At 44.2% G+C, this 22,015-nt stretch overlaps 1 protein-coding gene and 1 long non-coding RNA gene across 12 annotated transcripts in view; one reads left to right on the top strand and one right to left on the bottom strand.

The window, feature by feature from the left end:
* Positions 1–21,110, top strand: part of LOC108784919 — a 25,266-nt gene extending 4,156 nt beyond the window's left edge. Inside the window, exons 2-4 of the long non-coding RNA XR_001941098.1 lie at positions 3,600–3,607; positions 7,977–7,982; positions 21,031–21,110. This is a non-coding gene — a long non-coding RNA (uncharacterized LOC108784919). The remainder of the gene's footprint in view (positions 1–3,599; positions 3,608–7,976; positions 7,983–21,030) is intronic.
* Positions 1–22,015, bottom strand: part of NFIA (nuclear factor I A) — a 312,201-nt gene that overhangs the window by 113,148 nt on the left and 177,038 nt on the right. For all 11 annotated transcript variants that reach the window (XM_018553863.1, XM_018553862.1, XM_018553864.1 and 8 more), the window contains exon 3: positions 14,852–14,917. In XM_018553863.1, the coding sequence (XP_018409365.1) occupies positions 14,852–14,917 (66 nt within the window). The remainder of the gene's footprint in view (positions 1–14,851; positions 14,918–22,015) is intronic.

Genomic DNA, 22,015 nt, shown 5'->3' with positions numbered 1-22,015 from the left:
CATATATATATATATATTATTTATACATATACACAGTTAACTCCCTATTATCCGGCATTCAAGCAACCAGCACTCTCAAGCAACCGGCAAAAAAACAAAAACAAATCAAGGACATAATATGCCCTCGATTTTTTTGCCGGTTGCTTGATAGACATGAGGACACTAAAAATGGTGCTAGCAATTAAATAAATGTAGTTGCTAACAAAACTATTTGTTTACATCATGCTGCCCGGCTGGCGGCTACATTCCGCAGTCAGCCGCAGAATGTAAACAATGAGGAGCAATAGCCAGCCTGCTATTGGCTATTTTAAATTGCAATAGTCAATAGCAAGCTGGCTGTTGCACTCGCCCACTGAGCAGAGGAGCGGACCTGAGAGATAAACGCAGGGGGTTGCTTGAGAGTTACTATTAACTTTCAACGAACCAGAAACTACAGTTATCCGGCATCTACTGATCCCCGTGGGTGCCGGATACCTAGGAGTTTAATATATTCCACTAATACTAAGAAGTGAATATATACAGTATATAACTAATGTGAAAATTAGCAAAAGCTGGGGTACTGAGGTTGCCTACCAATGCTCTAGACCATTGGCAATCAGGGCCTGAATTGATTGTACTAGATTAGTTATATATATATATATACACACGGGGGAACATGTACTGTCACAAAACGTATGCAGTTACCAGAATGACTTTGGTATAAAAAGGTATTAAAAAAAAAAAGGAAACGACAAACTTCTGCTGATCTGACACATTGAAATACACACATCAGCTGAATGCACACACGTGAACGGCTTATTTACACTGCTGCAGGTCTGTTCAGCTGCTTTTGTGATTCCAATCAGCCAGTGAGTGACACCATTGTTCAGAGCTTGAACACTCTGCAGCCTCCCGTGTCACCTACCCGCCTGTAATTTGAACGAGCATCATACAATGTAACAAAGTCCGATGGGAATTCCGCTATCGCCTCGGTTTATGGGTATTGCGGCAATCTACATTCTTCCACAGAGATGCTGAATCTGAACAAAAGTTCAGTTTATGTGCAAACCTCCGACCACACCAAAGAAGAGTTCTTGTATTGAAAAGCAAACTCTGACTTTTTAAGGGAAAAAAAAGGCCACCAAAGTAATCAATTCTGTACATTGCGAAAAGTATTTATTATCTTCCTAATCTTCTTCTATCATCTTCCTGTTTCCATGTTGAACATCTGGAGCGACTGCTGGAATGTGCAATGTGTCTATGGAGAAATGTTACAAATTTGCTGGGAAATTCACAGCAGACACATTTTCAGAGCTCCAAACTTCATGGGATGAGGAAGAGGGAGATCTTTCTGCACACAGTACGCAGGCAAAGGACGCACCGCTCGCTCATCTATACAGACCAGCAAGCATTAAAGTAGTATTAAATGCTCAAAACTATGAATCTGGATGAAACAAATATACAGTACATCGCCCTGCAAAGTATTTGTAATATTTTCACCCAAGCGCTTACATTTAGCATGTTTCTGAATAGCTAGCTACAACTCTCTCAGCTCCTCTTCCCTAAACTTCCTGCCCAGTACAACATCACAGTCTCCAGCTGCCGTCCATCTACTAGTTTGGAAAAAATAGGAGCGAGGAGCAGGGTGGAGGGGAGTAAATTGCAATACCGTGCCCGTGTCTTTGTGAATTGACTGAACTTGAGCTGCAGTGCGAGTAACTTCTTCATATTTATGTGTCTTTATGAAGACACACACGGCTTACTAGCAAACCCAAGGGTGGCTCCATAGGACCCTGCGAGGGAAAGGATCCACCCTAAAACAGGATATCAGGACCAGTGCTCAGGGGTCCAGATGATTCTGCAGGAAGCTACAACTTTTATATATCAAAGAAGCCACAGCAAGTGCTGCAGTGGGGGCATCTGACAATCCTAGAGCTATCAAAAGCCAAACAGTCTTATGGAAGCTGCAGCACTGGAACAGAGCGATGTTAGGAGACATGGGCCCCTGGAACGAGAGTATAATGGCTCTGATCTTGTATGTTTTTTCATTAGATTGACCGGTTCTCTTTAAATTAAAACTCAAGAGCTTTTGTTTCAGTTCTGGGTTGGCACTGGTGGGCTGAATGCCTGACTGTCTTTTGCAGACTTAATGACAGGGAAGTGTGACACCGTCCATTGGCTTTGTGATGGCACTGGGATGGGCAGATGTGGAAATTTTGACCAGTAGACCTGACAAATATATTTTCAAATATAAATTTTGTTGTACAAAGGTGACATCATAACTTACTAAATGTGTGTTATATGTTACAGGAGTGACATCATCATTCTTTTGCAGACTTCATCACAGGGCAGTGGGACACCATCCATCGGCTTTGTGATGGCACTAGGATGGGCAGAGGTGGAAATTTTGACTAGTAGACCTCACCACCTAAGTTGACAAGAGATGTATGAAGCCAACGTGAGATTCAACTGGCCTTGAAAACTGAAAATTCGTCACCGGGTGGGTTTGATCTTAAAGCGACTGTTGGTTCCATTTCATGATTTTAGTAGCTGCTCATCTGAAAACAGTAGGTGAAGGGAACGCTGGGGTCACATGCACAGAAGACACGATTGAGAATTCCTGAAAGATTTCCGGGGAGGCTGCCGGTTAATACTCCAGAAATCTCACCCCCCGATTCCCGACAAGGCCCTGCTAACTATGTAAAACTATGCTGACAAGCTGAACTGTGTATCCGGGTGCCCATTAAGAGCTGCGCTGTGCATTAACAACTGCGCGGAAACCACAGGCGCATTTGACTTTGAACATTAAATGGCACCTAAATTATGTATCCAGCAATGAAAGTCGAGCGTTTTATCTACTCACCAGAAGGTGTCCAAAGCACTGCTTTATTATTCACATTAGACTTCTCCTCAGCCTTCCATTACTGGGCTCCAGCAGCAAAGTATCTATTGACCAGTCCCATCGCTCGTGGAGGAGGATTTGCCCGCTGGAGGGCTCGTACCATCGATGGTTGTCACCACTAAACAGGGCAGCCTAGGATACGGAAGAAAGTAGCTTCATCCCCTCTGGTCTGCAACACGTTTAAAGGGATTTTCATTGTGGTTACAATTGTGTTTTTATGGTTTCGGAGGCCCGGTTTAGCAGCAGGGTTAGAGTGCCGGTACTCACATGGCTGGTGTTACGGTCACGGTAAAGGTGTTTCCCACTGACTGGCCTGAAGAAGGGAGACCCCTTCAAAGACTCCGTCCAGCCTAAACTAATACTTTAATTGCAACTCCGGAACAAACCCTTTGCTTTAGCTTTGGGTGGTTTTTGGCACAGTAGGGTAGTTTTGGGTAAAAATGTCCTGTTGTTTCTCTTGGTCTTGCCAGAAGGGACTGCTCGGTACCACAGTTTTTCAAATATAATTTTTATTGTACAAAGGTGACATCATCACTTACTAAATGTATGTTATATTTTACAGGAGTGACATCATCATTCTTTGAATAAAAGCTACATTTCATCAAAGTGGCATTATTACTCTCCAGACATGTTCTATTTTGCAGGAGTGACATCTTTACTCACCAATATATACTATGGTTACAGGAGTGACATCATAACTCACCAATATAGTCTACAGTCACAGATGTGACATCATAGCTCTCTGATATGGTCTACAGTTACAGGAGTGACATCATAACTCTCCAACATAGTTTACGATTACAGGAGTAACATCATAACTCTCCAATATAGTCTACAGTTACAGGAGTGACATTATAACTCTCCCACATAGTCTACGGTTAGAGGAGTGACATCATAACTCTCCCATATAGTCTACAGTTACAGAAGTGATGTCATAACTCTCCCATATAGTCTACAGTTACAGGAGTGATGTCATAACTCTCCCATATAGTCTATGGTTACAGGAGTGACATCATAACTCCCCAGATAAGCTTTATTTCACATGAGTGACATCACTGCTCCATATACACATAGACGCACACATTCATACACACAGTTATTGTTTTTATCTGACTTTCCCATCAGAATAGAGCTTTAGAAGAGCGTTGACCCCCCACAAACTATATACTTGTGTGTCTGCGGTGTGACCCCAGCAGCCGGGTCTCACACTGTCTGTATTAGGAAACTGATCTCCCTCCGTCCGTACTGCACACAGAGCGGCGACGTATAGGAAGTACACGCCACTTTGGCAGAGAGCGTTTCAGAAGATGCGAGAGGCAGCCGGCGCCAGGGTCATTAAACAAGATTGAAGACATCTCTTCTTCTTTCTCTCCATACACCGCCGTATTTAATAATACACAAAGTGCCGCATCACCACTTAAACCGTTATTTCGGAAATGTGTCTGCGCGGTGCATCGACGGGAGGTAATGCAGGCGAGCCTGTCGGTGGAGCCTCTGAAGCAAGCCTGTGGCCGATGGACTGCAAGTTCCAGCTTGCCTGGCTTACAAACATTCCATAACAGAAGTCACCAGCACTCGATGATGTGTGCAAAAAGAAAAGCACTTTTTATTAAATTGTCACATGCGTCATACAGCCAACGTTTCGGGGGCCACGCAGGGCCCCTTCTTCTGGGCGACATAGTCACTATGCTGCATGACGCATGTGACAATTTAATGAAAAGTGCTTTTCTTCTTGCACACATCATCCAGTGCCGGATAACTTCTATTATGGACCATATCTGACACGGCCCCGTCCGCGTTGTTACTTCAAGCACCAACCTTTCATCCAAGGTCTGTACGCTGCATGGAGTGCAGGTGATTTCGTATTATCGATGGCTTACAAACAGCTTACAATGCAAGGGATTGAGGTAGAGAAGGATTTATAACACAACTATTCTCTTGCTGTATCCATTTCTGAAGAGCAACTCAAAGCAGCAAGTGAAGCCAGTTGCTCCTAGTGTTGGAAGGTGTGAGACAATGCGATTCCGCCCGTGCTTCTGAACACGCGGCTAAAACAGTAGCGCGTCGTGTATTGCAAAAAAACAGGTACATGTTTTCTGCGATTGCCGCGCAGATGTCACCCTATTGAAGTCAATGGGGCAGCGCGGCAATCGCTGCCTGCATTGTGCAGGACCGCTCGATCCTGGGACACGCGTCCCGGGTGTCGGGCGGTGTAGTGCAGGTGTGAACCTAGCCTCATGTGTGCGTGGGTCTGCTTCCTCAACATGTACCACATCCGCACGGCCTGCTTACTTTATCACAAATAAGGTTGAAACGTGCAAGGCAGTGCTACATCTGACTGGAGGCTCTATAACACTCCTTAGTTGACACCTCTTCTACAGAGGTGTAATGATGGGGTCTCCCTACTGGAGCTGGACTCCCCAATTATTTGTTCATTGTAGAGACTATAGTGGGGGAGTGTGACCCCACCATTTAGCATTGTAATGGCCGTGACAGGCGGAGCTGTGTATTCTGTTGGGACACCTCTCTTTTGGAGTCACCAAAAAATAAAAGAAGCTGACATAACATTTAACCTTCCAGCAAACAGACAAAAAAGAACCATTACTTTTGGGAGGTACTGACTTGTAAAGAAGCAGCAAACGTGTCCTTAAAGGATAACTATGGGGTTCGGGCTTTTCCCCATACTGTAGTTCTCCTTAGGGTAACGGGAGGACACAAACTAGCGTCCTCCCGTCACCCTAGGCTCAGTATACCGCGAGCTGTAGCTCGCGGTATACTGAAACGCTGCAGTATACCGCGAGCTGCTGCTCGCCGTATACTGAGACGGTGCAGCTGAAGTGGATCCCGACAATTGTGCCGGGATCCGCTCAGCTGCGTGACTGACAGCTGGCTCTGCCTATCTAGAGGCAGAGCCAGCTGTACCCGCCCCCTCCCCCGTCCGTTCCGCCAGTCAGCGCTGGCGGATCGGAGCGGGGAGGGGGGAATCCAGCCCCTCCCCTGTCGCGGCAGAGAGCCGTGACAGGATTGAGAGGTGAGCGAACGCCGGTATGTGTTCGCTCACCTCCCGATCTACTGAGCCGACCTGTGACAGTCTCATTGTGACAGGTCGGCTAGAACTATGAGGTGAGTGAAAAGCAATCACCTCATAGTTCTCCTTTAAACCACAATTTGAACTAATGCGGACCCTGTATCGAGCCCTCGGGTTGAGTTAACAGTGAACAATAGAAGCGTTCTGAAATTTTCTGAGCCACCTGACTATATGACCCCATGCATGAGCATGAGCGATTGTCTTCTCTGTCTATAAAGCCACAACGCCGTCCGCTGCTATGCTCACAAATAAATTATGGACATTTGTGCACCAGCCTGCGAGTCCCGAAAAGACTCGGGGAAAGGCATTAATGTTGCTCCACTGAAGTCAATGCTGGCTTGAGTTCTACAAGCGGGGAGGGGGGAGGGAGACAGGTGTTCAAATAACAGATTTTCAGAGCCAAAAACTAATTTCAGCCAAAATGAGATTTTCTCAGCCTATGTTCTGCAGCTGAAACCAGTCAGGAATAAACCGCCTTAGCTGTACAGTTGACCTAATTCAATCTTGCCAGCGCCGTTCAAACAGAACACGGGGGCTCGCCTGGAAATGGAATGAGGGCTCTAAAGATTATTCTAATGTTCCAATATTGCTTGTTTATCAGACATAAAGTCCATCAGCAGGCCTGGTTAACCACTGGCGCGCGCAAGGGGGCGTGTCTGAGCGGACGTCTAGAGACGCCCGCTCAGATCGAGAGAGCTCCTGGCCGGCCGTTTTTTTACTACGGCCGGCCCGGAGGTAGTTAAGAAGATCAGGGCGAAACCTTTCAGTCCGTCCAGAGCAGCCAAATGGAGGGAAGCGTTCACATTCCGAGCACTGGCTAGCAAAATCAAACCTTCTCATTGGTCGGTATCAGTTTAGGGACAAGTTCATACAGCAACATCATGATAAGCTGTCATAGGGTCCAACTGGGGCACTGTCCTTATGTTAGTGTCAACACAGGAACCAGACTTCTGAAAATTAAGCATGGTTGGATCTGTCCAGCAAAAACCTGAACCACCCCCTTACGATAGTCACCCTCCGGTGGCTATACCTTCCTTTACTGCTGCTGCAGGTCTACAATAACCCCAATGCTACCTACTACAGGTGAAACTCGAATAATTAGAATATCGTGCAAAGTTCATTTATTAAAGGTGAAACTAATATATGAGATAGACTCATTACATGCAAAGCAAGATAGTTCAAGCCGTGATTTGTCATCATTGTGATGATTATGGCTTACAGCTCATGAAAACCCCAAGAACCCCAAATCCACAACCTCAAAAAAGTAGATTATTACATGCAATCAATAAAACAAGGATTGTACATAGAACAATATCGGACCTCTGAAAAGTACAAGCATGCATATGTACTCAGTACTTGGTTTGGGCCCCTTTTGCAGCAATTACTGCAATTACTTTTGCACGATATTCTAATTATTCAAGTTTCACCTGTATAGGGAAACATGTGAGATGACCCCTGCCTACCCACAATGCAGCACTCTGGGCCTGTCCTATTCCAGGTCCTGGTGCTGCCATACTTGGCATACACTGTGCATCTACTGACCAGTTCCAAAGGCACCCTAGCACACAATGGTGGTAAGGATTTGGGGTTTTGATGAAGCCAATCTCAAGGCAAACAGCTAAATACACAAAAGAAACACATCTATAGGAACTGTTTTACCTGCTGCCAAAGAGCTTGTGTTTCTATCCATCCAGTCCTGAGATTTACACAGTTCTGCCATACACCACAGCCCTGTCTGGCAGGGGAGGGTACCAGAGAAAGATTGGGCACTATGACAGTGTATCATAATGTTGCAGTGTGAACATGTCACTGAACTGATCCCGACCAATGAGAAGGTGTCCCAGGACGGTGAAAGGAGAAGTAGCACTGATGAGCTCAGCTCTCTGCTCTCACTGGGTGATAATAATGTATCAATGATTACAGATCTACAGTAATGTGGGCCTTTTATATCTCCCTGAAGCCAGCAACATCTATATTTTAAAGCTACCTACAGGCATTGCATAATAGCTGCTTGTACAAGTATGTTTTGAATGCCAAAGACATATAGTATATCTATGTACTGGCTGTTTGCTCACTTCCCGATCGATAGAGCCGACATGTGAGTTTCATTGTCCACGTCAGGTCGAACTATGAGGTTGAGTGAAAATCACTCACCTCATAGCCCTCCTTTTAATCTTAAAAATGCATTCAAGTTGCTTAACTATGAACAACAATGTATCTTATTTGTGTATCGCTCGGCTGTAGATCCTCCAATCATCTCTGAATTGGTGCTGACACTGTCCTTCCTTCTGGAGGGGGGCTACGTCTGTTCCCCATGGTCCCTGGGTGTGTTGTAAAGTAGTCACCGCTACAAGCTCGCTTCCGGGATGGACTAAAATCTCATGTTTAGTTTACTCATTTGTATTGAGATTGTAGTCCATCCCGGGAGTGAGCTTTGAGCGGTGACTACCTTACAACACACACAGGGACCATGGGGAACAGACGTAGCCCCCCTCCAGAAGGAAGGACAGTGTCAGCACCAATTCAGAGATGATTTGAGGATCTACAGCCGAGCGATACACAAATAAGATACATTGAGGGGAATTTATCAAACTGGAGAAGACAAAATCTGGAGCAGCTGTGCACGGCAACCAATCAGCTTCTATCTTTCATTTTAGAAATCCTAACTGAACAAACTGAAGAGAGAAGCTGATTGGTTGCTCGGCACAGCTGCCCCAGTTTTTGTCTGTTCCAGTTTTGATCAATTCCCCCCTATTGCTGTTAATAGTTGAGGTACTTGAATGTATTTTTAAGATTTAGCTCCTGAGTTTAGAGTCACTTTAAAACTCTCCTTCCTCTATGACCACAAGGAAAGAGCTTCCTCTAAAAGAGTTAACTTAAGAAAATAGAGGAATGTCAATGATGCCTTCTGCAAGTTGAGTCTTATAAGCGGAAAGCTGTAAAACCGGTCGGTTCAGCTGCTGCTGAATGGCGAGGAGAACAAAAGAGTTTTATGTTGCTGGCCGAGCTCCGGAGCTCGGAGTTCTCTCAAATTCTGCTGATTTTAATCTCGCTCGCTCTCGGTTTTTGAAGAATGAGCTGAGATGAAACAGATAATACGGCCATCGGGTCAGGTGAAAATTCGGGTTACGAGGACCGGCGAAGTGATCAAATTCCGCACGCCGTTACGTCTACTTTTCTTTTTAGGTTACGGCCGCGAAGATTTAAAGTGTCGCCGATAGGAAGCCCGTCTCTGGAATCTGCTTGTTGGTTTATGGAACTCTAAGGAAGTTTATTTCCTTTCCCTGGCCAATTATCATACATGCAGTAGCGTCACAAGGGGGGTGCGGCCCGCACCCGGGTGCCACCATTGGCGCTGACTGGCGGAACGGACGGGGGAGGGGGCGGGTACAGCTGGCTCTGCCTTTAGATAGGCAGAGCCAGCTGTCACTCACGCAGCTGGGTGGATCCAGACATAATTGTCGGGATCCGTTCCGGCTGCGGTGTCTCGGTATATAGAGAGCTGTAGCTCGCGGTATACTGAGCCTAGGATGACGGGAGGACGCTAGTTTGTGTCCTCCCGTTACCCTAAGGAGAACTATGGGGAAAAGGCCTAACCCCATAGTTCTCCTTTAAGACTTCGCTGCTTTTCATGTGAACTTGGAGGAGGATTTGCTTCACACAACCTGCAGCTATAGAGGTCAGCGAGGGCTTGTTTTAAAGTATATGTGCTGTGCTTGTTAAGGATATGTAAATGTTAGAATGTCCATAGCCTGGTCATATCTCCACCTTAAGGTGGAATGCTAAACAAAACCCTTAATATACATATAGTCACATGGGGAGGCTCTTACAAATCTCTGCCTAGGGAACAATTATGTAAATACGGACCAGAAAACATGTACAAAATGTCAATGTCACAATATGTTCCTTCATATGAGAAGGGCCAACTCTTCCCAAAAGTGGTTTTGCCATTTTCGGGTGGGCTGCTAATCGTCTTTCTGTACCTTACATCATTTAAAAGCTCCAATTGGCAGATTGTTCAGTAGAACTTTGTGTCTTTGCCCCCCACACACACAAGGCTACAGCAATGGTCACACTATACCTGCTGCTGGCATTTTGCACTTCACTACAATATATTCAGCAATTTGCGGTACAGTTCAGAGGTGGCAAATGCATTTTGCATTAAGGAGGCAGCCCAGCGTATGAGCCAGAAAGCAAAGGGATGAGTCCACCCAGAATTGATACTTTAGTGTTCCTGACTTCCACTTTAACCTCTCGGGGACTGAGTTTAAATTAAGCTGTGGTAAAATCCCATGATGCACTTGTCTCTGAGAGTCATGCCTGCGGCTGTGAGAATCTTGCAATGCCTCATGGGATCTGTAGTTCTACAACAGCAGGAGAGATGGAGTTTTGCCACCCCTGGGCTAATGTATAAATCTTTTGTGCAGTGTAAAGCTGGGCAAATGCTGATCGCATATCCTTAGCACCAGTAGATGGCGCTGAAGAGCCTCCTAAGTGCCATCTAGTGGCGGCAATGCTGTGTGACCGTCATTTGCCCAGCTTTATGCTGCATATAGGGTCAGCCCCTAAGTGGGTCTGAACTTAAAAAATGATCAAATAGAAACGTTAACCTCACTTCTGTTTCTTTTCTTCTATTTTATGTTTTACTCTACCTGGTTATCTTGCCAATTCCTCACATTTCCATCCTAGGGTGACAACACTCTCTGAACGGCTCCCTAAGCTGCAGTGTTGTCTCCTTAAAATAGGCACACCACATTGATGTGCAGATGCACAGGGTGCTAAGTACATTATTATACAGTATTTTTATAGTGCCAACAGTTTGCGCAGCGCTGTACAATATAAGGAAGACATTACAATCACAATACAATTCAAGACAAGATGGTAAGTAGGGCCCTGCCCCTGAGGGCTTACAATCTAAGAGGGAGGGGCAAGTGATACATGAGGAGGTAGCTGTGCGGGGATGATTGTTTGAGAAAGCGATAGTTCAGTGGTTAGGTCGAGGTGGGAGAGGCTTCCCTGAAGAGATGAGTCTTAAGGGATCGCCTAAGGGCAGTCAGAGTGGGACATAGTCGGACAGGTTGGGGTAGAGAGTTCCATAGGATGGGAGAGACTCTAGTGAAGTCCTGGAGGCGAGCATGGGAGGAGTTGATGAGGGAGCTGGAAAGCAGGAAGTCTTGTGAAGAGTGGAGGGTAGATACAGCTAATGAGTCCTTAGCACCATAAGGCATCATGGGATGTCATTAAAGAGAAACGGGCACCCAGGTGTATGGCACGGGCACACAGAGCGGAAGCGGCTGAAAGGAGCGAGATGGACGGGCACGGTGCATAGACCTCAAACCCCAAAAAAGGGGAGTATTGAGAATGCCACCCACCTACAAAAATGTCACCAGCACACCAGAAAGATTCAGGAAAAGTCCATTTAACTACCAATTGCCATCCGGTTACAATCGCTTTCTCGGCCTCAAGGGGTCCCCTTCATCAGGCTCAGAATGAACTGTCATTCTGAGCCTGATGAAGGGGGCCCCTTGAGGCCCCCGAAAGCGCTTGTAATCGGATGGCAATTGCTCATTAAATGGACTTTTCCTGAATCTTTCTGGTGGGCTGGTGACATTTTTGCTATTCCTATGTTGATTCACGGTGCCATCTGTGGTCGCGTCGAGCACCCACCTGTATATTCAGGATATCTATTGTTCCGGTACGGAGTGCAGCAAGATACTCACTTCTTTGCCACCCACCTACAAGGCCCACTCACTATTAGAATAGAGCAAGGGTAGGCAACCCTGGCACTCCAGCAGTGTTGAAACTCTGCCCCTCTGAGTCATGGCCATGGCTGTTAGAGTCCTGCATCGCCTTGTGGGACTTGTAGTTCCACAACAGCTGGATTGTAATGTGGCCTACCCAAGGAATTGAGATTTTGCAAAGGAGGGTTTCATTATACCTTAATAATATGAATGAGTGATTTAATGAGGTCTGCAGGTCCTATAGTCCTATGACCAAAATAAAACCTAAAGGTGGCCACACAGGTATTGGCACGCTCATCCATTTGATCATTAGGTGCAACTAAAATGATCGAATTGAAGAAGAATTGTAACCCACAGAGCTTCCTTTCGATCCATTTAGTAAGCTTTTGATTGATTTTGATGCTGGCAAATCAATTGACTATGGAGGAATTTCATCAATCGTTTTCGATTGAACAAAATAAAATACCTGGCAACCGATGGTAACACAGATCCATTTTAATAGATTCTATTTGTCAATCGTTCAGTTGTATGTGTTGCATTGTTCTATATTTCAATTGATAATTAATCGCTCCTTTGCGATCGGTTGTACATGGATTCATCACATATCAATACACGTATGGCTTCCTTAAGATGTTTAGTCCCAGAAAGTAGAATGCTGATTCATCTCTCTGTCCCTCCAGCTGTAACGAAACCACAAGTCCCAGCAAGCTCTTACTGCAGGGGTTGCACTTTCCTCGCTGAAAGCAAATATGACTGCGCACAGAAAGATTCCAGGGACGGACACGGCCAGGAAACAAACAACTCCAACTTTTTAAAACTTTAGGACAAACACGCCAGTTCCAAGCTTCCCTGTTGCCGTGTGCGGCTTTCGGCCTACAGTGGGCGCTGTGAGTCTATTTTTCATGGGTGTGGCCACGGAGCTGTAAATGGCATATTTGAATACTACTCAGGAACGTTAACCAAGATTACAGCGTGCCAGTAACTTGTGCAAGAAACAGCCCCGCGCTTTATAAATCACAGGGGGAGCAAAAGAATATTAGAATCGGCATGCAAGAAACAAGGGGCTTTACGGTACCCCGGAGAATTCTGGAAATAGATTGTCGGTGATGCGGAGAGACGCAGAGTTTTATATCAGAGCTGCAAAGTGTGTGGCAGCAAAATTCACACAAGGAAGATGTGATTTCTCCCTAATGGTCTGTTCGAGGGGCCGCTGTTAGCACGGCGTTAAAGCGCTTGTAATCTACGGTGAATGTTAGCGGACCAATCGGGAAAGCTTTACAGAGGGAATGCTAGGGAAGTACCGGTATCGGCACTCTGTATCAGCTAGTACCAAAAGATAAATATAGGTACTTGCACTCGATACCGAAAAATCATTATTGGTGCATCCCTACCCTCTATATTTATGTAGGACCAGCACCTTGGTAAAAGCAGAAATTGATGCAGAACACGGACCAAAGATATGATTTGTTTTGCCAAACAACCATAATGTTTACTGATCTGTCCCCGCACACCCAGTGCCTGCATTCAGATCTCTGCCCATCACTGCCAAGGGTAACCTCTGCCTACAGTGCTACATTCAAGGGCAGTCATAGACTTTGGAGATTTGTCATTGGAACACTGACTTATAGCAGGGGGGTAGTCAACCTCAGCACTCCAACTGTGGTGAAACTACAAGTCCCATAATGCATCTGCCTCTGGGAGTCATGCCTGTGGCCTTTAAGTCCTGCAATGCCTCATGGGACTTGTAGTTCCACAACATTTGGATTGCTGAGGTTGCTTACCCCTGATTTATAAAAACGAATAGGAATGCCACATTGCACAACCAGCAGGTGAACGTAAACAGCAGGCATTGGAGGGATGGGGGGGGGGCGGCGTGAGCAATATCCAGCCTGCTATTGGAACATTCAAATTGCACTAGCCAATAGCAGGCTGGCTATTGCACCCGCCCACTGTCTGCCAATGAGCAGAGGAGCGGCCCTGAGAGAGAACTTTCTCTCCTCGCCTGGTACTGAGGCTAGTCAAAGTGTAGACATACAGGAAAGGTCACCAAACCACATGGTGAAAGAGTCTACAATGCTTTTAATTGCAATGTAATCACATTATTTTTATTTAGCATTTATATAGCACAAAAAGTTTGCGCAGCACTTTACAATAGAAAGGAAGACAGAACAGTTACAATACAATGCAGGACAATCTAAAAGCAGCCAATGCATCTCGGGGACAACATCTACTCCTTCATCAGGGCTTAGAAGAATGGAGTGAGGACTTGAATGGACTCCGAAAAAAACAATAATCTGAAGGATCTCTATTTTCTCTGATTTAAAGTGTGAAAATATGAACTGTGATTGGCGACAGTATTAATTCTTGTGACCGACTGCATCATAGATGTCATTTGTGTCCATAGTTCCACTGTAATCTTTAACTACTGGACCATGTGCTTGGGAAGAAATGGAGTCTGGACAAAAACAACAACTTTTTGGAGTCACGCTGGCTGTTTACCCCTCCCGATCCCTTGCCTTAGCTCCAAAGACCCCTTGTCACCTCTCACTGATAGCTGTATGAAAGCAGACCTTCACCCATATCTTTAAAATAACAACAAACACGTCTTTAGAAATGTTCAGTAATGACAATCTACAAACACATACTTCTAGATAATTGCCGGCTTTCTATTCTTTGCATTCCTTATTGCTCTTTTCTTCCCCAGTCTTCTGGCAGTGGCCATGTTTACTAAGGACAGATTACTAGCTCTCCATTTACTGCCTTGATTTCTGGCCCATGTGACTAGACATGTGACTAGGACATGTGACCACGCACATCATCTCAGGGGAGGAAAATGCCTTTCCCTGAGATCTCATGAGATTACAGATGAGATTTCCCAGCAATGCTCTGCAGATGACAAGGCAATCCCAGTGTGCATTGCTTTGGCAAACTGAAGTCATTTTGCTCTTTCAATGCAGGGAGTGAATGCTCTGCAAGTGTAAGTATTTCACAATCACAGCATTTTACACCTGACATGTCTATGTTATTATTAATCATCATACATAGAGGGATGCATTGGTCGAATTTGATTTTTGAGTATAAAGGTCCGCTTTAATATAACACAATTACTGTACATTATGTATATGGAAACACACAACTCACCATTCTCTGGCTGGTCCTTTATGTCAGCCTCGCTGGGCTGGTTGGGACTGTCTGACTGACTTGAATCTGTTAAATAAAGAAATTGCATTTTAGAACAGAATATAGAATTTCACAAATGTTATCATTTATACAGCAGGCAATGACAAAAATTAAGCACAATTCGCCCCAAAAACTGGAGGAAGAGAAAGGCGCTTCAGATTACTTGCACTTCAATAATGAAGTCTGACAGTTTGCCAGGGGCCACATAGACAATTTTATAAGTTCACATCTACCATATGTGGCCCCATCCTGCAAATATGCTTCATTAATAGTCATTAGCAAGTTGGAGGATCCAACTGATCTTCCAATCTAACTTCAGTGTGAATCATCTAGATACATTCCAGGGGCATCAAACAAAAGGTATACAAAGTATTACAGCTTGTTCTCTTTAGAAAGCAGCCACAGCCTGAGTAGAAAAGCCTGTCCCCTGCCAATCTGCTGCAGAGAGGGAACCTTGCTCTTGCGTGGAAGCACCTCTGTCGCAACTTTAACTCTGCAATGAGCATGAGCTATGGGCAACAACAAGAATGGTCGGCTGTGGGCCTGGCCTGCAGTGGTCGATCCTTCCTCTATAGAGACATTACGCCGGGTCACGTAATGGGTTTTTCAGGACCTGTTTATAGGGTTTTTTATTTTAGAAAAAAAAGAATAGGTAGCAGGCGGTGGCCCAGAGATGGGCTTTACTGGCCCATTTACACTTTCCCATCACGTTGCATTAGTTTAACGCATGGTAAGTGCATTAGTACACTGCACTTGTATTCATTTTGAATGGCACCTCAATGCACCTTTAACACTCATATGTTGCAGTGAACGACAACCCAAGTTAACGCACTACCGTGTGCTGGGTTGTGCTATGATGGGAAAAATGCTACAGGTGGTGCGTTGGCGGACCAAGCATTTGAATGGGCCACTTTTGACTCAATGCACAATAATGCATGACACAGCAACAGATTGGCAAAGTGTGAATGAGCCCTAAAGGGGAAAATAATAATAATATGATTTAAGAGGGTGTGTTTAGGGGCGGAGTTAAGGCCCGGGCAGCATCGGGGTTAGGTGGGGCAACTGGTAGTAAGTAACTCGTAAGGCCTGGCTTGTAGCTCAGGAAAATTTGAGCCCTGATTTATATATATATACTGTATATAGTATATATAATTCCCCCCTCAAAATCCCACAGGTCCCAGGAGGCACCCTAGCTTACATTGTAAGTCATTGATCTTTTCTAAGTTATAATTTAGACTCACTGCCCCCACTTGCCTAACATACAGATATTATAGAGTGTGAACAATGCAATTGTGTGTATGGCAAACGGCTGTCTTAAGTGCATTTTTGTGGTTTAATTTGTTTTATGTACGCTGAATTAAATATCACGATGATTTCCTCTTTAATTAAACAAACCTCGGCTGTCGTCTGAAATAAAATATTGTCTCCTGCAAGGACGGCTCAGTTCCGCACCTCAGAGATGAATTGAGATGATAAAGCAGCCGTCTAAGTTTCATGGTCCCACTGTGCACTAATGTGTAAAGCAGCGAGAGCTGTCAATCACCCGGGGGGCAATGGGCAATCAGGTGAATAGATTAATATTTGCCCATACATAATTAATGGCAGTGACTGATCCATATTGGAAGCATTACCATTAAATCAATAGAATTACTTAGTGCAGTGGACTTTGCATATCCTATTGACATTGTGTAGCGAGCATTAAGTCATTGCGATTTCCCAAGAGCCAACGGGAAGGCTGAGCGGCCACCTGCTTAAACACTGATATCCCGCTGATTAACAAAACTTTATTTATTCCCTATTTCACTAAGTACGCCGGGCTTCAAGCCTGTTGTCAGGATATATATTTTCCTCGTTTTAATGAATTAGTATGGGGCGCAGGTACAAAAAACTGCCATCCCTAAGGAAAGGCACTAGGGGAGCTTCTACCCTTGACCAGCTTGTATGCCATGGCAGTGAAGCCTTCTACACCTGCAGCAAACTAATGACAAAAATAGGTGTGACAGTTTGCGCATGTCATCTGAGCAGCCAATCAGCAAACATCCCATGAGCGCTGAAAACTTTTTCCAGGAGCCTTGGCTGTAGTAGTATAGCAGGGCAGGTTGGCAGATGTGCCATAGCACCATATATATATATATTTGCTATACATATGGATTGCAAGATCCAATGTTGCCGTACATATGCTCTGATGGCATGCCTTGTGCCAAATTTCTGTTAGGTACCCAGCTTTCATAATGAAAGGGGAACATTAAAATCTGACACCTGGATCCTGGTACTAGTGTCCCTTTTGAGAAAGAAGGGATGGTCTTCAACCCAGAGCACTGAGGCACAGGAGAGAGAAACAAGGGGTTACATTAAACTATGGAGGGTCAGTGTCAAGTTTGCATGAAGTGTTAGTGTAGGGGTTAAGGCTATGGGGGGGGGGAAGTGACAGGGTTACAAGGAGGGTTAGTGATAAGGTTAAAGGGAGGGTAAATGTTAGGGTTACAGGGAGGGTAAGAGTTGGGGTTACAGGGGGGGTAAGTGTTAGGGTTAAAGGGAGGGTAAGTGTTAGGGTTAAAGTAAGGTTTAGTGTTAGGGTTACAGGGAGGGTGAGGGTTAAAGGGAGGGTAAAGTGTCAGGGTTACAGGGAGGGTTAGTGTAAGAGTTGATGGGAGGGTAAGTCAGGGGTTGACAAATTAATTTGGAATTCAGGAGCCAGTCTGCCCAATCCAGGAACCAACAGGATTTTTTTTAGGAACCGGTTCTATTGACAACAACTAGAGAACACCTCAAAGGTTGGGCGCCATATGTAATTTTTAAGGAGCATTGGCTACCTACCTACTGGGATATTTCCAGCCCTGTGGTACATGTTAGGCTTACAGTGAGGGTTAGGGTTATTGTTATGGCTACACGGAAGGGTAATGTTAGGGTTAAAGGAAGCATTAGTATCACAGGAAAGGGTTAGTGTTATGCCTAACAGGGAGGGTTACTGTTAGGGATAAAGGAAGAATAAGTGTTGGGGTTATAGGGAGGATTAGCATTAGGATTAAGGCAAGGGTTATTGTTAGGGTTACAGGAAGGGGTTACTATTAGGGTTAGTGTGTGTGGGGGAAAGAGCGGGTAATCTCTTTTAGCACCAGAAGCTCCCATTTTAGGATTGTTCAAGAAGCCAGCATACTAGCTAAAAATATAGTTTAATAACTTTTGAAGTGTACTAAAGGGAATTTTTATATATTTGCCTAGATCTGTTCCCTAAAGGTTGTATTTTCTTTCACAGGTTATAGAAGAACATATCACCATTAAGTTTATTTGCATTTGCTATTGCTCAAAAACACATACGGTACAATTAATACCACAAGAGCTCATGCTAACAGCGTTCTCAGCAAAAAGTAGTTTACATTATTATTTGGCAGCGTGGTGGGAAACCGATATCATGTGATCTTAAGGTAAATGTCACTCAGCTTAATTCCGCGGTGCGCTATGATGTCTCCGTGATGATTCTGAATACTAAACCTTCGCTGACCGTTATTTAAACTCCGAACCCCTTGCAATAAATCTTTCGTTATTTCGCCTTAGCCGGCTGGGTTTTTGGCATGCTGGAAGGCCGTGGCTGCCGGCCATTTTTATTACACGCCTTACATCCCGAATCTATTGGATGGAAAGAGTGGTCCAGATGGCTGAAGGCACGGCGGACAGCTGAATTACCATAGGAAAATTGCATTCCATTTACACCACACCATTTAATCCATCCCTTGCAGTATGTTCACCTACAGCCCTACCTCTCTATCCCTGGGCCTCATTTACACAATACAAGTATTATTTTCAGGTTCAGATCAAAATGAGGACTCATTCAACTGGACTACTGAAAATTGGGTGTTGTCCACTTCAAATGTTACAGCGATTTATTTTTTGTAATCCAAAAACAGCAACTGTAATGCAATGATAGATTCATGCTAATTGTAAGTTTGCTGTGTGACTAACATGTGATGATGAAGAAGCAGCACCACAAATTTCCATCAGAATCAACAGTAAGTCACTGATAAAATTAATGACAGCAAATGTTTCAAATGATCAGGACTGGCAACTGGAACAATCACTGCGCTATAAATTTGTTGGCAGTCTGGATTTTGCACTTAGGAACATTTCAGACAATAGTGGTAAGAGTTTTCTGCAGACTCTTTTCTGTTCCACCAAAACTGTACCGTGTGCAAAGACAGCTCCATAAAGACATGGTTTGATGAGTTGTGGAGGAATTGGTGTCCTCCACAGAGCCCTGACCTCAACCCTACTGAGCACCTTTGGGATGAATTGGAACCTTCTCATCCAACATAAGTATTAGACCTCACAAATGTACTTTTGGCTGAATGGATACAAATTCCCACAGACACACTCCAAAATCTTATGGAAAGTCTTCCCAGAAGGGTGGAGGCTGTTACAGCCACAAAGGGGGCCAACTCCATATTATGGTCATGCTTTGGGAATGAGATGTCCAACAAACTCATAAAAAAGTGATGGTCAGGTGTCCACAAACTTTTTGGCCATATAGTGTATTTAGTAACACCACTTTAATACATCGGGTTCTCTGCATGTGCAACATCAAGGAGCCTACACTTCGCATGTTTGGAGAAACCTCTCCTGCATTACAAATAGGTAACCAAAAGGGCCTCAGAGTTCATCACTTTATCAAAACAAAAGGAGAGTGGGTTGAATTGGTGCAGTACAGTAATACCTGGGGGGAAAAAAACAACAGACCTGAGCAGGTCAGTTGTGTCTCCGGTATGAATTTAAAAGCTTAAAGTGACACTAAACTTAGGAATTAAATTTTAAAAATACATTCAAGTACCTTAACTATTAATAAAAACGTATCTTATTTGTGTATCACTCGGCTGTAGATCCTCAAATCATCTCTGATTGGTGCGGACACTGTCCTTCCTTCTGGAGGGGGGCTACTTTTGTTCCCCATGGTCCCTGCGTGTGTGCTGTAAAGTAATTACCGGTCCAAGCTCGCTCTTGGGATGGACTACAATCTCAATACAAATTAGTAAACTAAACATGAGATTGTAGTCCATCCCGGGAGCGAGTTTGGAGCTTTGTTGATAGTTAAGGTACTTTTTTTATATTATATTTTATATTATATATTTTTTATAATACATTTTTTTATATGTATTTTTAATATTTAACTCCTGATTTTAGTGTCACTTTAACCTTCAGTTCTGATCGTAGAATACCTTTACATAAGCTCAATGGTGCATCAAGGTAGCCATTAGCCATGTTCATAATGGATAATTTTGGCCCATTATGGAAGACTACATGTCATAAGTGTCATGACCTGATCTGAGCATGATAATCGGAAAGAACATCTCTTTTTTTTTTTGTTTACTTTGATTTGAGGTTTGTAGTTTCATCGAGAAATTAGGAGCATGTAATGCCTACTGACAACACTATTTGTGCACCAATGATAATGTCTACAGCTTTCCGATGCGTGAATATTTGATCAGCACTTAATAAATAACCATTTCCTGTATATGGGTGCGCCAAGCTCAATCTTTCACGTGACGAAAAGGCCGCGTTGACGTTTCTTTCTTCTCGAACCCTTCCTTTTTTTTTGATGCGGCTATTTTATTTCCCATGGAAACCCAAGTTACACCTAAAACATTTAGGACAGAACGGAACATGTAACTGTCTCGACAGAAGCGGCTCGCTCGATAAATCTCTATTTTCGCCTCTCACGTTTAAATAAAGATGCAAACAGACAAAACATAATGAGCAATTCACCCAAAAAAAAAAGAACCAAAGCGGCGCTGTGTTCGGAGCTGGGAAAATATGGGGACTCTATTGTATTATTTTATATAGTCTGCGAAGGGGGATAAAATCCCCAAAGGAGGAGGGAAAAAAAAAATGTAATTGCTTCAGGCTTTTCTTTCGAGACAACAAAATAAACACTTTGGCTGCCCTTGTTTGTATGCTCCTCAGTGGTGCTCCAAGCAGGATCAAAAGTCCCCTCACTAATTAAATATGCATTGGCAGAGTTTTTGATCGATGTGCGCCATGGATCTGATGACACACCTGCAAAAATCTTCAGCTCGGAGCTCCGAAGGAAAGAAAAAAAAAAGGAGGGGTGGTGGGGAGGATACAGGCGGTCCTCATCTTTGTTTTCAAAGGATCTCGATTTCTTTGCTTAGATATCTAATTTAATTCTCTCACCCCTCTGCAAACTGGATTAAGAAAGTCAATACTGCCTTTGTGCATCATGCAGGAACACACTGCTTTTCTTTTATCCAATTTAGGTGTGACCTTTCGAACCAACTTAATGACGACTGTCTGGGAGTAAGGTAAGGCTGCGGAGGAAGCGCCCGCTGCGGATCTGTCGCAGGTGTGGCGGCGTACGGGAGAGGAATCGGCCCGTCGCAGGAAAGCTGAAATGTTTCTGAACTACAGATGTCAACTTGACCGGCTCAAAGTAGATGTTAACCGTAACTTAATGACATGAAGTTTGCTAAAGCCCTTACTATCCTAAACAATTGCAATGAGTTTCCATATAATCTCAGTTAGACTTTAAAGAACTCTTTAATGGGCACAAAGTAATGTAGCTTTTATATCATTAATACATTGTCAATTGCAAGCAGTGTAAATTTGACTTGGTATCAGCATCTTGCAGACCCTGCACAGCTGAGCTCAGAGGAAGAAACAGCACAATGAGCCAGTCAGTTGTGCTCTAGGGCACGAATAGGAGGAGAGAGCAGAGTGACAGAGAGATGAGTTCATCACTGTGTGCTGTTTCTCCTGTCCAGTCATAGGGTGAAGGTGGGGAGGGCATGTAAGTTAAAAGTAAAGCTTCAGCAGAGAAGATCAGGTGCCCTCCATTGATAGACAGGGCTATGCCACAGGGTGGAGCTGTGTAAATCTTAGGACTGGGTGGACAGAAAAGTCCATTGGCTTCTATAGAAGCTCTCATGAATCTATACGTATTTAGTGTGTTTTCTGAACTCCAGACGTGGAAATTTGCTATTTATAAAGGGTATTTATGTTAATTGTGCGTAATCATTGCTTTTGTCTTGGATTCCTCCTATAACAGGGGTGGGCATCCTCGGCACTTCAGCTGTTGTGTAACTACAAGTCCCATGAGGCACTGCAAGACTCTGACAG

The sequence above is a fragment of the Nanorana parkeri genome, unplaced genomic scaffold (assembly GCF_000935625.1).
Source record: "Nanorana parkeri isolate BGI_ZX_2015 unplaced genomic scaffold, ASM93562v1 scaffold131, whole genome shotgun sequence".
Lineage (NCBI taxonomy): Eukaryota > Metazoa > Chordata > Amphibia > Anura > Dicroglossidae > Nanorana > Nanorana parkeri.
This window is presented reverse-complemented; position numbering and strand designations above follow the sequence as displayed.